We start from the raw sequence: 14942 nt of genomic DNA on the forward strand, positions 1-14942 counted from the left end.
GTTGTTATATTGCTTTCTTTCTGTTGTTTTCATGGCTATATTCACTACTCTCAGAGAACAGATCCTCCTTCTTTGAGACGGGGTAGCTGCAGGGCAGAGTAATGGGCATGGCAAAAGGTGGCGTGCCGAAAGGTGAATGCTACAACAGAAACTAACCCCTAACCAATCAGAAAGACCTTTAAACACGCCCCTTACCTTTTGGCACGCCCTAATCTTTCACCACGCCCACTGTTCCAGCCTGCAGTTATCCCTACTCGCCTTCTTTTGGCTCAGCTTATACCTGGTATTCATATCCATCTCACGTGATAGAATCACACGTGGGCAGCTAAATACAGGTGTAAACCGGGTAGGGCTGCACGATTATGACAAAAATCATAATTGTCGATTATTCCCTTGAAATTGTAATTGCTATTATTAATTACGATTATCACAATTTACACTGAATGATGTTTATACCATTGTTTGAAGCAACCGCATGCCATATTTTTAGATGAAAATAAACAAGCTGAAAACACTCTAACTGAAAAACTTTTATTGCTTTTCTATAGTATTAAGCCTCAAATGTCAACTATACATTGGATTGGTTTCTTCTTTTAATAATAATTTTAAAAAAGTACAAATATTCATGATATTATAATGTTACACTAAAACTAAAATTAAAACAATGGAAAAACCCTTAAGATAACCTGTAGAAAGAAAAGAATAACATAAGTGGCCTCTGAACGATTCTGGTTTGAACGATGTAATCACGATTAGAAATTAGATTAATTGCGCAGCCCTAAAACAGGGTCCAAAATCTGTGATTGAAGCACTTGAACCACATTCAGAGGTGGTCAGATACACATGACCACTCTGCATTTGTAGTGTGAAGTCTATAAATATTGTCAAAATCTGATCAATAGTGGATACAGGAGATCAACTGGAGATGCATGGGAATAATTAATAATACGGTAAGTGTAAACAGAGATCACACGATGGATGTCAGTACCGAGTGTAAACAGATATTATGCCTCGCCACTTTATGTCTCTTACTCTCTCTCAATCTCTTTGTGTCATTTTAGTGTTTTATGCTCTGTGTATCTGTGTACCAGTTTGAGCTCCTGTGGTGTTATCGCTTTCATTAGCGTAAGAAGAGATGAATGAGAATATGATGAGTTTCTAAAGCCACTGTTCCCCTCTTCTTTCCTTCACAGAGGGGATTGACTACTCCATTGACTGTGTAAGTACTTACGTTGTGCCAAACTCACACTCATTCTTCATGAATGTCTCCTTATTTCCTCTTCCTGCATCTCTTTTCAGTCTTTTTTCTTTTGTTAGTCACTCATTGTAACGTTTTGGTCATTTCGGCTGCTGGTGTGCTCAGGGTGGCTTGAGGGAAACAGATTGTGTTGGACGTCTTTGCCGTTGCATTGCTTCTCGCTGATGTTTCAGCGTCTCACACCAGTAGCTTTACATTATGAGGACAGCGTGTTAAGTTAGAATACAAATAGTTAAAAAGTGTTAATGCATCTCAAAAACGTTTAGCATTCTGTTGCATTCAGCTGTTGTGTGTGCATCCTCTCTTCATACTGTTTAGAGTGCTGTTGCTGCCTTAATCACACTGCACACAATTCTGTGTTAGTTTAGTATTACTTATGTACTATTATACTATTTATTATTTTCAATGAGCTTTTATATTTATATTTTCAGTTTTAGTCATTTTTAGTATGTTTTTCATATAATTTTTTATTTATGTTTAGCTTTTTTATTTTTTTAGTTCTTCAACTTAAAAAATAGATATGTTGCCTTGGCAACTAAGTGAAATAAAATTGAAACTGATTTTTTTATATATATATTTAATTTAAATTTGACATCTAATACATTTTTTTATCTAATATTTATATTTTATGTTATTTAAGCTTATTGATTTCAGTTAAAGAAGGTGATTTTTAATAGTTTTAGCTTTAGTTATCGATGATGACACTTACACAGTTGTACACTTTGGCACTTTTTTTCAAATGGCAAAAAAAAAAAAATGTTCTGACTTTTAAAACTTTGAAATATTTCAAAAAATTTGAATTAGATTTCAGGCCAGTTATGCATGCGGTTTCAGTCTGGTTTGTAAACATTGGATTTCATGTGCGTTTATGAACTGCAAAATCTATAAAGATATAAGTATATTTTGCCAAAAAATAACCAACTGAAACAAGCCACCCAACAACAAGTATAGTACTGTAACAAATCACAAAATACAAAAATGAGTTGGAAAAAAAAAAAACCTCCAAGTTACAAAATTGATGTTTAATTATTGATCATTTCTGTACTTTTGAGTACTTGTGCTCATACAAGTTGGAACAGTGTAGGTGCACCCTGTCTTCTTACCTTCCTTTCCTTTTTTCCTTTCTATTTCTGTGCGTGTTTGTGTGTTTGTGTGTTTGTGTGCGTGTGTGTGTGTGTGTGTGTGTGTGCGTGCGTGCGTGCGCGTGAATCAGATTGAAACCCCAATGTTGAACCTTGCAAAAAGGGTTGACCACTGGACATGGGATCCTAATGAAGAGCGTAGACGGCAGGAGAGGTGGCAACAGGAGCAGGATCGCCTGCTGCAGGTACAATAGCCAGCTTGGGGTTTGTCTGAGAGAAGTGCGCACCTGCTGTTCTGTAGAGACAACTTCCTCTGTTGTTGTGTTCTGGTTAGCTGTTTCCCATCTGTTCCTGTCTACCATTCACCTTCTCTCAAATCTATCACAGTGTTTGCTGACTGTTGTATAACTAGAACCAAACTTGTATGACTTCTTCCTTCTGTGGAATATAAAAGGAGGAATTTTGAAGAATGTGTTGATTACTCTTGTCCATGCAGTTACAATAAATGAGCATTGAAGCTTTCAATTTTCATAAAGGTCACAAAAGCACTTGTGTATTTTTGTTGGTTTCATACATTACCGTTTAAAAATTTGAGTTCAGTAAGATTTTTTTAATAAAGAAATTAATACTTATTCAGCAAGGATGGATTCAATTAATCAAAAGTGACAGTAAAGACTTTATTGCAAAAAAAAATATTTCAAATAAATGCTGTTCTGTACTTTATATTCATCAAAGAATCCTAAAAAAATGCATCATGGTTTTCAGAATTTGTCCTTTCAAATTTGTCCTTTCTGTGTTCCACAGAAGAAAGAAAGTTGAAACAACATAAGGTTGAATAAATGATGACAGAGGTCTAATATTGAAGTGAACTGTTACTTTAATCCCTCTTTTTCTTTTTCTGCAGGAGAAATATCAGCGAGAGCAAGAGAAGCTGAAGGAGGAGTGGGAGAGAGCGCAGAGAGAAGTGGAAGAGGAGGAGAGGAGACACCATGAAGAGGTGCGTCTTCGAATTGTTCCACATGACATCTAATTGGTTCTTAATGAACACTAATTAGTTCTTAATTTATAGGAGAGACAGATACTGGAGGAAACCGTGACCCCACTGACCCCTCGCACCTCAGGTTTATCATCCAGTATGGTGACAGAGGCTCCGTCCCTCACCCAGCCCTCAGCCCCTCGTGACACCATTGTCCTCTCCTTGGCTGACTGGGAAAGGAAACAGGAAATGCTGGAGAAACGGGGGAACCAGAGTAACAGACTAACACACAGGTGGAATACATACAAAATCCATTAGAAAGCAAATATCCCTTTTCCAGCAGACTGGTGCTGATTATGGTGTTCAGCCAGACGATCTGAGAAACTCTCTCAGAACGGCTTGTGTTTCCACTGAGTCGAATGTTAACGTGACTGGTTTTGTTAAGATGGTAGCTTGCCATAGTAACAAAAAACCTATAAAAAAAATCAAATTTTAACATCCAACTTAATTTAATTCAGTGTCTTTGGGGTATAAAAAGCTGACTTTGATATACTCTGGCAACCTGTCATTGGAAAAAGTGTAACAGACAAATAAAGATTCAAGTGTTGACATCATAACTCTGCATAAAGGACATGTCTGAAACGATGTTTCAATGTTAATATAACCTTTCTAGCCCTGATCAAGTAATCACAGCAGCTCAGCAGAACGGTCAGAGAACTGAACCTCAGGAGAGCCAAACAGCTACACCACAACTGCAGTTTATACAGGGTAAGACACAAACACTAACCCTGGGTCAAAATACTGAACCTCAGGAGAGCCAAACAGCTACACCACAACTGCAGTTTATACAGGGTAAGACACAAACACTTCATCTGGATCATGGATGTCTTAAACAAAATGTATTGAATAAAATAAATGTTTAGTAAACGTGTAAAAATCCTTAAAAAAATTAATATTTGTTGGTTTCATACATTTTTGAAAATGTTTCATCTACAAAAAAACATTTGATAGACTGAAAATATCAAGTGAAGCAACATGTAAAACGTCAACAAAAAGTAACTTTCTTTGTGCCTTGAATACAAGTGTATATAACATAATTCTTATTTTCAGAAATGTTTTCAAACATAATTTTCAAGGTGAATATTTAATGATTATTAATATTGTTATTATTAATTATTATAATATTAATTAAATATTATGACTTTGATTTGGAGGACAAGAGGTTTATAGAAATAACCAATCTTTTACCAACATTTGAGATATTTTTAAATCTAATATTTAAAATATAACATTTAATAATTATTATATTTAGTTATAATATGAATTCATAATATTCTAAATAATCATAATAATAGTTGTATTATTATTACATTATATTTAATTTTTTATTATTTTATTAGTTAAATTATGTATTTTTTTTTATTAATTTTTTTCATGAGTCATGGATATTGAATGGTTTTCTTAGCTTTCATAAAAAAAGAAATGATCTCATATCGTTTCAAAACAAAAATGAATGACATTAATACATGGATAAACATCTAAAGGGATCCTTTTCACAATTTCTTCCTGTTGTTTACGCCACGCTTGACTTTAATTTGGAGGACAAATGGCTTTTACAAATAGCTAAACTTCTTATACCAACATTTTAGAAAACTTTAAATAATAAAAAAATAAATAACTTTTAAATAATCAAACTTAAAAATAACCACAATAAACCTTAAAAAAGAAAATGCAAGAACATATATTTGAATGCTTTACTCATCTGCCACAATAATGTTTGCATATAAAGAAAACACACTGGATACTCAATTAAAACAGCAAATTAGCAGACATGCATGCTTTTTCTCTGTGTGTTCTTACAGATGGCTCTTGGAGCTGTAAGTCTAAAGGAAGGCAAGAGGATTTGAAGAAAACTGCCTCACTGGATCGTAAACAGAGTCCACCCCAGAGCCAGACCACAAAGATGAGGAGGTACGTGGATGTGTTTGTGGGATTGCATGCTGGCTTGCATACACACGTGTGCCAAAATGCTGCTTGGCTTTGCTATGGGTGGAGGAATGCTGCTTGGCTTTGCTATGGGTGGAGGATGTTTTAAAGATCAGATCAGTATGAGGTTTTTTGTTTCTGGCACATGGAACATTTCTGCATATGACTTGCTTTCACAGTTGTGTGTCTCTATGCTTGTGTGTATGTGTGTGTGGCTGCTGGCAGGACTGGGTCGTGTGAAAATGTTTTAGGGACACACCCATCAAAATCACCCACACCATCACAAGACACGCCACCTCCATCACCCAGCAGGTATGAGCCTTCCCTCCAACACATACTCAATCACATGGAGATACGTGTGTGTGTGTGTGTGTGTGTGTGGAGCATTTCAGTAATAGGCTACGAAAGCATTTGTGCGCCTCACTCAGACACAGAGACTGCGTCATGCTGTTGAACTGGCCTATAAGATTTATTGCATCTAATTTAAATGCAAAAGTACTTGTTTAAAGGAATAGTTCACCCAAAAATGAACATTTGCTGAAAATGTACTCGCCCTCAGGCTATCCAAGATATAGATGAGTTTGTTTCTACATCAGAACAGATTTGGAGAAATGTAGCATTCCATCACTTGCTCAACAATGGATCCTCTGCAGTGAATGGGTGCCGTCAGAATGAGAGTCTAAACAGCTGATAAAAACATCACAATAATCCACAAGTAATCCACACCTCTCCAGTCCAACAATTAACATCTTGTGAAGTGAGAAGCTGTGTGTTTGTAAGAAACAAAACCATCATTATGATGTTTTTAACTCAGGTTTCATAACATTGCTTTCTCCAGTGAAAATAGACTCATCTCATCTCATTTAGGACAGAAATATGCACAGATGAAGCACTGCTTACAAGCCAAAACAGTTCTAAACAAATATGTTGGTGGACTGTAATATAAGAAAACAACTGGGTATGAAAATTTTCACTGGAGGAAGCGTTATAGATCATGGACTGGTACTTTGTCCAGAAATTATTTAATTTTTCTTTCACCAGAAGCAATGGTTTCAAATTAAAACGCCTTAATGATGGATTTGTTTCTTATAAACATGCAGCTTTTCACTTCACAAGACGTTAAATTATGGATTGGAGTGGTGTGGATTTCTTGTGGATTATTGTGATGTTTTTATCAGCTGTTTGGACTCTCATTCTGACGGCACCCATTCACTGCAGAGGATCCATTGGTGAGCAAGTGATGCGATGCTACATTTCTTCAAATCTGTTCTGATGAGGAAACAAACTCACTCACTTTTTTCACTGAGAGTGAGTGAATTTTGAGCAAATTCACATTTTTGGTTGAACTGTTCCTTTAATGCATCCATTTGAAATGCAAAACTGTTGATTTAAGTTCAGCATATGATCCAAGTTGTGCCACCACGATTAGAAAGGCATAATCATGGTTTTCATTTCAGGAGTTACATAATCATGCTAAATGCTTAGATGCGCACAGTCCCATTTATTTAAATTGCGTGCCTGTATTACGTTTTTGCATTTGTTACCACTTTAAGGTCTGGGACACCACTGATTTCTTTTTTATTTATTTAAACCTCTAATAAACCTATAATAAAATTTTGAAGAAAATCGAAATTCAAACCAAAGAGATTTGTATTAAAAATAAAACATATGTAGCTTTTAAAAATATATAATAATGTTGGTCTCAGACTTTAAGACCCCATTTTGACCTATTTTATACTATTTATAATCCTACAAATATTAAAATTTTTCTTATTACTTTTCTTCTAAGACCTGACAAGACAAGAATGCTAGTTGTTAAAGTTTGACATGAATATATGGCTTTGTATGGCGCCCTCTGCAGGTCAGTAAGTGGAAAGAAGCTTTGCTCCAGTTGTGCACATCCGTTGGGTAAAGGAGCAGCTATGATCATTGAAAGCTTGGGGTTGTACTTCCATATTCAGTGTTTTAAGGTAATGCTCATTTGTGTTAGTCTCTCTATATGTGAGTAATTTGTACATCCTCTTATATGAATATCTGATGTGTTCTAGTGTGGCATATGTAAAGGGTTACTGGGCAACTCAAGTGCTGGAACTGACGTCAGAATTCGAAATGGACTTCTTAATTGTCAAGAATGCTACATAAAATCAAGGGGTGAGTCTTAATGTGTTTTAATTGTATCTTAAACATGATCCTAAATTGCAGGTTATTATAATTCCCCTTTTTTGGATTTTGTAAGATAAACAGGGAAACCTGTGAGTAAAATCTGTGTTCTTATGGCATTAGGTTTTAATTATTTAAAAACTTTCTTTGACTATGTGCCCCTATTGACTTTTTAGAAAATAAACTCTTAAAAGACTTTTCACAATCTCACTAGTTTAATTAATCGATATAGTGAGTTTTGTCTTTTCTGTCAAATTTCCACATTTCAAATTATGTACTGTGTTTAGAAACCTAAACTAGAAACATCTTGCTCAGCTTAATTTTATAGCTAGCATTTTATTTATCTTAAAGGGATAGTTCTCCCAAAAATGAAAATGTGATGTTTATCTGCTTACCCCCAGGGCATCCAAGATGTAGGCGACTTTGTTTCTTCAGTAGAACACAAACGAAGATTTTTAACTCAAACCGTTGCAGTCTGTCAGTCATATAATGGAAGTGAATGGCAATCACGGCTTTGAGAGTCAAAAAAGCATACACAAACAAAACCAAATGAAACCCTGCGGCTCGTGACGATACATTGATGTGTAAAGACACGAAACGATCGGTCTGTGCAAGAAACTGAACCGCATTTATATCATTTTTTACCTCTTATACACAGCAATGTCCAACATCCGGCGTGTGACGCGTGTACGTGCTCTGGCATAGTAGACATAGATATATATAAGTAGATTCCCGCGGCCCATAGAAACAGTCACTAATGAGGCATCTATGTATATATATCTATGTCTACTATGTGTCACGCATCGGTTGTTGGACATTGCGGTGTATAAGAGGTAAAAAATTATATAAATACTGTTCAGTTTCTTGCACAGACCGATCGTTTCGTGTCTTTACACATCAATGTATCGTCATGAGCCGCAGGGTTTCATTTGGTTTTTTTTGTGTATGTTTTTTTGACTCTCAAAGCCGTGATTCCCATTCACTTCCATTATATGACTGACAGACTGCAACGGTTTGAGTTAAAAATCTTCGTTTGTGTTCTACTGAAGAAACAACATCACCTACATCTTGGATGCCCTGGGGGTAAGCAGATAAACATCAAAATTTTTGGGTGAACTATCCCTTTAAATTCACACAATTAAATATTATAATGTATTTTATAATTACAATTTAATAATATTTGATATTTGCACTTTTTACATAATTTGACAAAATTACATTAGAAGAGAAGAACAATAGAAATAGTGCATTCAAGTGATATTTGCATTGATTTTTCTTTGTTTTCTTCACACATCACATGACATAATTCATATCAAGCTCTTCATTGACATTGTCTCATTGGTGGTCCACTATTTGTTATTTATTTTTAGCAGTAAAAAACAAATACAATTTTTTGTAGTAATTTACCATAAAATATTTTTAATTAAAGTAAAAATGTATCATAGTTTTTAAAAATGTGATAATATGATTTTCTGGTACCCTTGTTATGGTACAAGTGTAGAACAATCCTAAACATCTTTTCAGAACAGTTTTAATGTGCTCCTTCCTTGCAGCTGCTGGCCAGCCAACAACATTGTGATGCCTCTGCACTTCTGACAAGGAAATGGAACTGAAATCTTAAACCAACCCAGGACCATAACCAAGAAAAACAGATTTTATGTTTATACGACGTTTCCAACTGTTTTCCTTACAGCACAATCAAGCATAGACATTAATGTCAAAACTGGAATCATGGACAAATGATGGGTTTTCCTCTGGACTTTATTTGACTGTCTTTGCACTCGCTGAAATATGACCTTATCGCTTACACGATAAAGAGTCCATAGAATATTACAGCGATTACAGCAGTCTGTTCATACTGCTAGAATAAGAAGTACTGGTAGCACTTTACCTCACAGTGGCCATGTTACACACATTTCAATAACGATAAGGCCTGAAAACGCTTTACGCAAAAAAAGATGTGCTTTCTTGCATTAATGTGCACTATCAAACCTCAGTACTAAAGGTGGTGATAGACATAATGTCAAATTTCTGTGTCATTAACTCAAATAATATTTAAGTAGCCACCTGCACTCTCACAACAGTTGGGGCAGTACCTTCTCAAAAGGTACTAATATATACCATTTAGGTACCTTAAAAGTACTCATAGAGAGCGTATAAATGTTTATAAAAATCTAAAACCAAGATTCTCTTAAAACTGTTGCAGATATTTCATTTTCATAGTTGGCAGATATTTCATTTTATTAGATGTTTTAGCCAGTGGCATTTTTTGAAGTGTGAAATTGACACTATAGTTTAGTATGCTCACTACTGAGGGTGCATAGCTAGAAGCATCTGCATTCGTGTACTTGTTTAGAGGATGTTTTTGGCCTAACAGCAATGACATGGAATTCTAAACTTCCACAAATTAACTACATGTTGTTCATGAGTATTGCTCAAGAACTTTCTTATGTAAATGCATTGTAACACGGGCACTGTAATGTAGAGTGAGCCTGAATCCATTTCTGTTGTGGAACATGAGGTAGCACAAGCATCCAGTTTTCATTCAAGAAAATGTTCATCTATTATTTTATCAATAATAAATCATCTCAGTTTTTGTAAAGGCCTTGCAGGTATGTTAGGCAACTGTTATTCCACTAACAGACGAACGCATGATGTTGTGCGACTCTTAGGCCTAGATGATTTGTCCTGAAGCCTTAACTGACAACACGAAATGAATACAGGTAAGATTGTCCATCACTTTTATTTATGGTTTGAAAACATGAACTGGAGTGGTTTTGATTGAAACGTTCTGTTCATTGCCTGTTTTATCTTGTTTGATCAGTGAGGGGTTTGACACTTTATTTGTGCAGTATTGTTTAACACCATGTAGACAGCATGTTGCTAAGGGTAGATCTTACATTTCCATTTGATTATTTTTCAAACTTTGTTATTAGTATTTACGTTTTGCCTCTGCAGTTGAGTGGTAAGAAGATTGCATGATCCCTGAAACTTTACATTACAATGTCCATGTTACAAGCTACTAAAATGAATGACTAAAGTAATAACATAAACTGTGCAAAGAAGCTCCACATAATCAGAAGTATATTATGTAATAAACACTGTAATGTAAAGTGTAATCCTTTTCTTTTAGCTTTTGAAATGATTCCGTTACAATCGGTTTAATGTGTTCTGTTGCCTTTCTCTCTTCTGCAATGTTGTGCCTTAGAAATGTGCTCCTAGATAATGTCTAGCGTCGGCCACCCTTGCATCCAAAGCTTCAATTTACCAATGTGTATTGGTGAGAGTATTATGCATATGCACTGAGCACTCTGCTTTTACCCTTGTACTTTATTCGAACACCATGAATGTGCGAGCAAGAGATTTAAAAATGAAACTCACACCCTCTGTAAGCTCTTCACTCATGTGCATTTAGACATGTACAATTGTTAAATATCTATATTTATCTAAATCAACTGGAAAGGAGTTCAATCCAAATATCAAATTCAACAACAAGGACAGATTGCATTCAGCAACACTATCATATAATTCTGCTTTCTAACTTCTGCTTATGCTTTCTGTTAATAATTGAGATTAAAAAACATTGTCATTTAGATCCGGGCGGTTTTGATTGTTGCTTGTATATGGTTTGTTTTATTTTGTGGCATTGTTAGAATATGAACTGAAACAGAAGGCAATAATTACTGGTAAGAGTAGCCAAGGATGAGTGAGATGTGTGTGACAAATACTTTCATATTCTGTATTTATTATACCCTTTTAAAAATTAGCGATATAAGACAACCTACAAGACGCTGAAATGCAATGGCTTTTATAGCAAGTGTATGTTTTTTAATAAACTAATAAACTGTTTTAAATGCACTTGCATTTGACCCACATGCTTGTGTTTGTGACTGTAATATGGTTTTATATATATATATATATATATATATATGTGTGTAACTGTAAATCTAAATATTTAACTATATTTATCTCTTCCAGAACATAAGCAGTACACGATTACAGTGTTAGCTGATTATATGACACTTTTTTTCTATTCAGCTTCATTTATTTGCATTTTAATAAAATCAATAAAAAAATGTCTAGTATCTCTCCCATATGTATACAAACTTTTTTTTGCATGAGGTTCTAACAGATAAATAACATAAATGTGGTAAATAAATGGCACTATAGAGATCTATGCAGTGGGTTCTGAGGGTTTGAACTCTTTCACTGCTCAACACATGCAGGGAGTTGCTGCACAGTGAGTTTGGTGACCTCTTGACCTCTGTGCGAACAAGGTCAATTCGTCTGGAGCCTGGTCCTCTCTGAGATTGCTGTTGTCCTGTTTGTGGTCTGGGTTTCGGGTAAGGGTGGGTTGTGTGCTGTCTGGGTCAGGGACTGTCATCGTTTTGGAGCTGTCGAGGGAAGGTGAACGGTTTGCTTTAGAAGATGACTCAATCCATGGAGCTGCACGCTCCTGTTTGCGAAATTTAGCGCGCCTGTTCTGGAACCAGACCTGAATAGAACAGAATAAAATAATGAATACATACACTTGTCTACATGGTAAGGTACGTTGCTCTAGTTTATGAAGGGGGTCTTGAGGTCTCTTAAAACCAGTGTTGGGGAAAGTTACTTTTAAAAGTAATGCATTACAATATTGCGTTAATCCATAAAAAAGTAACTAATTATGTTACTTAGTTACTTTTTATGGAAAGTAATGCGTTACGTTACTTTTGCGTTACTTTTTAAATCTGGACAGGGCTTGCTTGTTTGTTTTTAAAATAAAAAAGTTCTATTTTTGGCAAATATAAAAGCTTTTTCACACCAAAAGTGAAATGAATAAGCCTCAGGCTGAAGGGAAAGTAAATTTACGTCCGTACAGTAGAATGCAGAAGAAGACATTTCAACACATTTCAGCAATAAAAAAGACACACAAATGTTGTCTAGAGTAATTTTTGCTTATTAGTATGGTTGATACGTAACTTGCATTACTTGTAATGCGTTACCCCCAACACTGCTTAAAACACAGTTGAAGAATGATCAGTGCAGAAGCTCAGGTACCTGAACTCGAGCTTCAGTAAGGTGGATCTCCTGTGCGAGCTCCTCTCGCGTGTAGATGTCTGGATAATGCGTCTGTGAGAACACGCGCTCGAGCGCTTTCAGCTGCGGGCTCGTGAAGATGGTGCGCACGCGTCTTTGTTTGCGTCTCTCCTGGACGCCTCGTTCATAACCCAGAAGATTATGATGAACTGGAAATTGAATGGCATTTTAATTGAACACAAATATTTATGTTTTATAATAAGTAATTGGAGCAACTGTGTACGCTATAACGTTCAAAAGTTTGGGGTCGGTAAGATTTTTAAATGTTTTTGGAAAAAAACATGAAATATTTTAAAATGTAATTTATTCCTGTGATGACAAAGCCTTTTCTTTTTCAGCATCATTACTCCAGTCTTCAGTGTCACATGATCCTTCAGAAATCATTCTAATACGCTGATCTGGAATATTCTGTATTTATTATAACCTTGTATACAAATGAGCGATATAAAGACAACCTACAAGACGCTGAAATGCAGTGGCTGTTACCGCAAGTGTATGTTTTTAAAATAATAATAACTATTTTAATATATCTAATATAGACTAGCATTAATCTTTTATAGGAATGCAATTTCAAGAAAGAATGTTGCTCTGTGTGCAGTTTTCGTTAACGTTAGTTGTAAATCTAAACAGAGTAAACATTTCTTACAGAACAAAAAGCAGTAAAACATTACACTATATGTTGACTGATTAAATGACACTTTTTCTATCCGGCTTAATTTGTTTGCAGTTTAGTTTTAATTTATTTGCATTTTAATAAAATAACAAAATCAGTAACTGTAAACGTCACGGGTGTCCCATGATACTTCAGAAATTATTTTCATATGAAAAGAAAATAAATAAATGTTAAAAACACACAAAAAAATAAATGTTGAAAACCGTTGTACTGTTTATTTTTTTGTGGAATTCGTGATACTTTTTTTATATATATATATATATTCTAAGACGTTCAAAAGAACGGCATTTATTTAAAATAGATGTACAGTAAAAATGTAAAATCTTAACTGTCACTTTTTATCAATTTAATGCATCCTTGCTGAATAAAAATATTAATATCTTTAAAAAAAAAATGAAAAAACAACCTAACCAAAGCTTTTGAACGTATAAGGGAACCTATTAAAAAGGTTAACCTATGAAAAAAAAGTATTAGCTTTTTTTCTGTAGTGAAATGGTTATAGCTGTCAAGTTTCAAGTTTGAAATCTTAGCCAAATGCAAACAATTACATCTTTAATTAATTTGATATACTAATAATTATGATTAAAGCAAGGACTAACCTGTTATGTAGTGTGAGGGTTGATGAGAACCAGGCGCAATGAAATGGCAACTGGTTGTGTTTCCTAAATTGCACCTGTTATATTGAAAGCTGAAGGGCTGACTGCAGGAGCTGAACTCCGTGGAGCGGCTAGAGGTTCGGCCAGTGTCCATCCCAGACTCGTATGCAGTGGAAGTCAGGTAACTGAACTCCATCACTGCTGCAACACTCGCAAAGTCTCTCTGGTGCAGTCCTCGGAACTGTTCTTATGTGAGGGCTCCATGGCTTTTATTAGCCCTGAAGTTCAGCTGATAAAGTCTCTCACTGACACGTGGCGGTGGGTCTCATTGTATTATGCTTTTGACATGTCTCTCCATCATCTCTGCCTCCACCTGCATTATATCAGCCAGCAGCATTATGATTGCAGCCTGTTACAACTACATCTATATTTTTGCATTTCAAATCTCTACAAACTGTTTCACAAATCACATATTCATTCATTCATTCTCACTCAATAAAATTATGAGAACGGTCCACACCTCTGAAGTCAAGTGGGATTTGTTTTACACTTACTGTTTGAAATATTTTTTTTTCATAAAAAATCTAACATTTTATATTCAGTAGATAGGCTATAGGCTATGCGTTTAATTTAGCATACAGTTTATATTACACACATTGCAGGCAATAGAATTACAAGCTGAAAAGAATTTCAGAAGATAATTACATACATTATGTATTAATAATTACATATAATATAAAAATTGGCTACTTAGGGCTTAAAACCCTTTACGTTTCTTGAAACGTTTTTTGTGTGGGTTAATGCACATTTTCGTGGTTTCATGCCGCTTCAGATTTGGTTTCTGTGCCGCCATTGCTGCGTAAAGATGCCTGAAGTTCTTTATCGAGGTTTTAAGCCGTTTTGTTTATATAGGCTGAAATTTATTTGTTCTTACTTAGTTTGAACCTTGCATGACATTTGACATGAACTATAGTCAAAGAGTTATTGTGTGGTATAAGCAGTGTTGGGGAAAGTTACTTTTAAAAGTAATGCATTACAATATTGCGTTACTCCATAAAAAAGTAACTAATTACGTTACTTAGTTACTGTTTATGGAAAGTAATGCGTTACGTTACTTTTGCGTTACTTTTTA

The 14942-nt window shown here is 35.0% G+C and overlaps 2 protein-coding genes across 2 annotated transcripts in view; one reads left to right on the top strand and one right to left on the bottom strand.

Moving 5' to 3' along the window:
- LOC107702273 (LIM and calponin homology domains-containing protein 1-like) overlaps nucleotides 1-11331 on the top strand; it is a 66091-nt gene extending 54760 nt beyond the window's left edge. The window contains exons 27-36 of the mRNA XM_016504531.1: nucleotides 1194-1219; nucleotides 2472-2585; nucleotides 3245-3337; nucleotides 3410-3609; nucleotides 3990-4084; nucleotides 5179-5287; nucleotides 5528-5614; nucleotides 7164-7272; nucleotides 7351-7453; nucleotides 9016-11331. Coding sequence (XP_016360017.1) covers nucleotides 1194-1219; nucleotides 2472-2585; nucleotides 3245-3337; nucleotides 3410-3609; nucleotides 3990-4084; nucleotides 5179-5287; nucleotides 5528-5614; nucleotides 7164-7272; nucleotides 7351-7453; nucleotides 9016-9041 — 962 coding nt within the window. The 3' untranslated portion in view covers nucleotides 9042-11331. The remainder of the gene's footprint in view (nucleotides 1-1193; nucleotides 1220-2471; nucleotides 2586-3244; nucleotides 3338-3409; nucleotides 3610-3989; nucleotides 4085-5178; nucleotides 5288-5527; nucleotides 5615-7163; nucleotides 7273-7350; nucleotides 7454-9015) is intronic.
- A 344-nt stretch (nucleotides 11332-11675) lies between these two features.
- On the bottom strand, nucleotides 11676-14006 carry LOC107702274 (paired mesoderm homeobox protein 2B-like). The gene is made up of 3 exons (XM_016504532.1): nucleotides 13814-14006; nucleotides 12503-12690; nucleotides 11676-11957 (listed from the first exon to the last, which is right to left on the bottom strand). The coding sequence occupies exons 1-3, from the start codon at nucleotides 14004-14006 to the stop codon at nucleotides 11676-11678; spliced, it is 663 nt and encodes a 220-aa protein (XP_016360018.1).
- Between the last annotated feature and the right edge of the window lie 936 nt (nucleotides 14007-14942).

The sequence above is a fragment of the Sinocyclocheilus anshuiensis genome, unplaced genomic scaffold (assembly GCF_001515605.1).
Source record: "Sinocyclocheilus anshuiensis isolate Anshui unplaced genomic scaffold, SAMN03320099.WGS_v1.1 scaffold86, whole genome shotgun sequence".
NCBI classification, from domain to species: domain Eukaryota; kingdom Metazoa; phylum Chordata; class Actinopteri; order Cypriniformes; family Cyprinidae; genus Sinocyclocheilus; species Sinocyclocheilus anshuiensis.

Coding starts and splice junctions, on each gene's coding strand:
- LOC107702274 (XM_016504532.1), bottom strand. CDS start 14,006: ATGGAGTTCAGTTACCTGACTTCCACTGCATACGAGTCTGGGATGGAC. Junction 12,691..13,813: donor ACCCTCACACTACATAACAG/GTTAGTCCTTGC, acceptor TTCAATTTCCAG/TTCATCATAATCTTCTGGGT. Junction 11,958..12,502: donor TTACTGAAGCTCGAGTTCAG/GTACCTGAGCTT, acceptor TGTTCTATTCAG/GTCTGGTTCCAGAACAGGCG.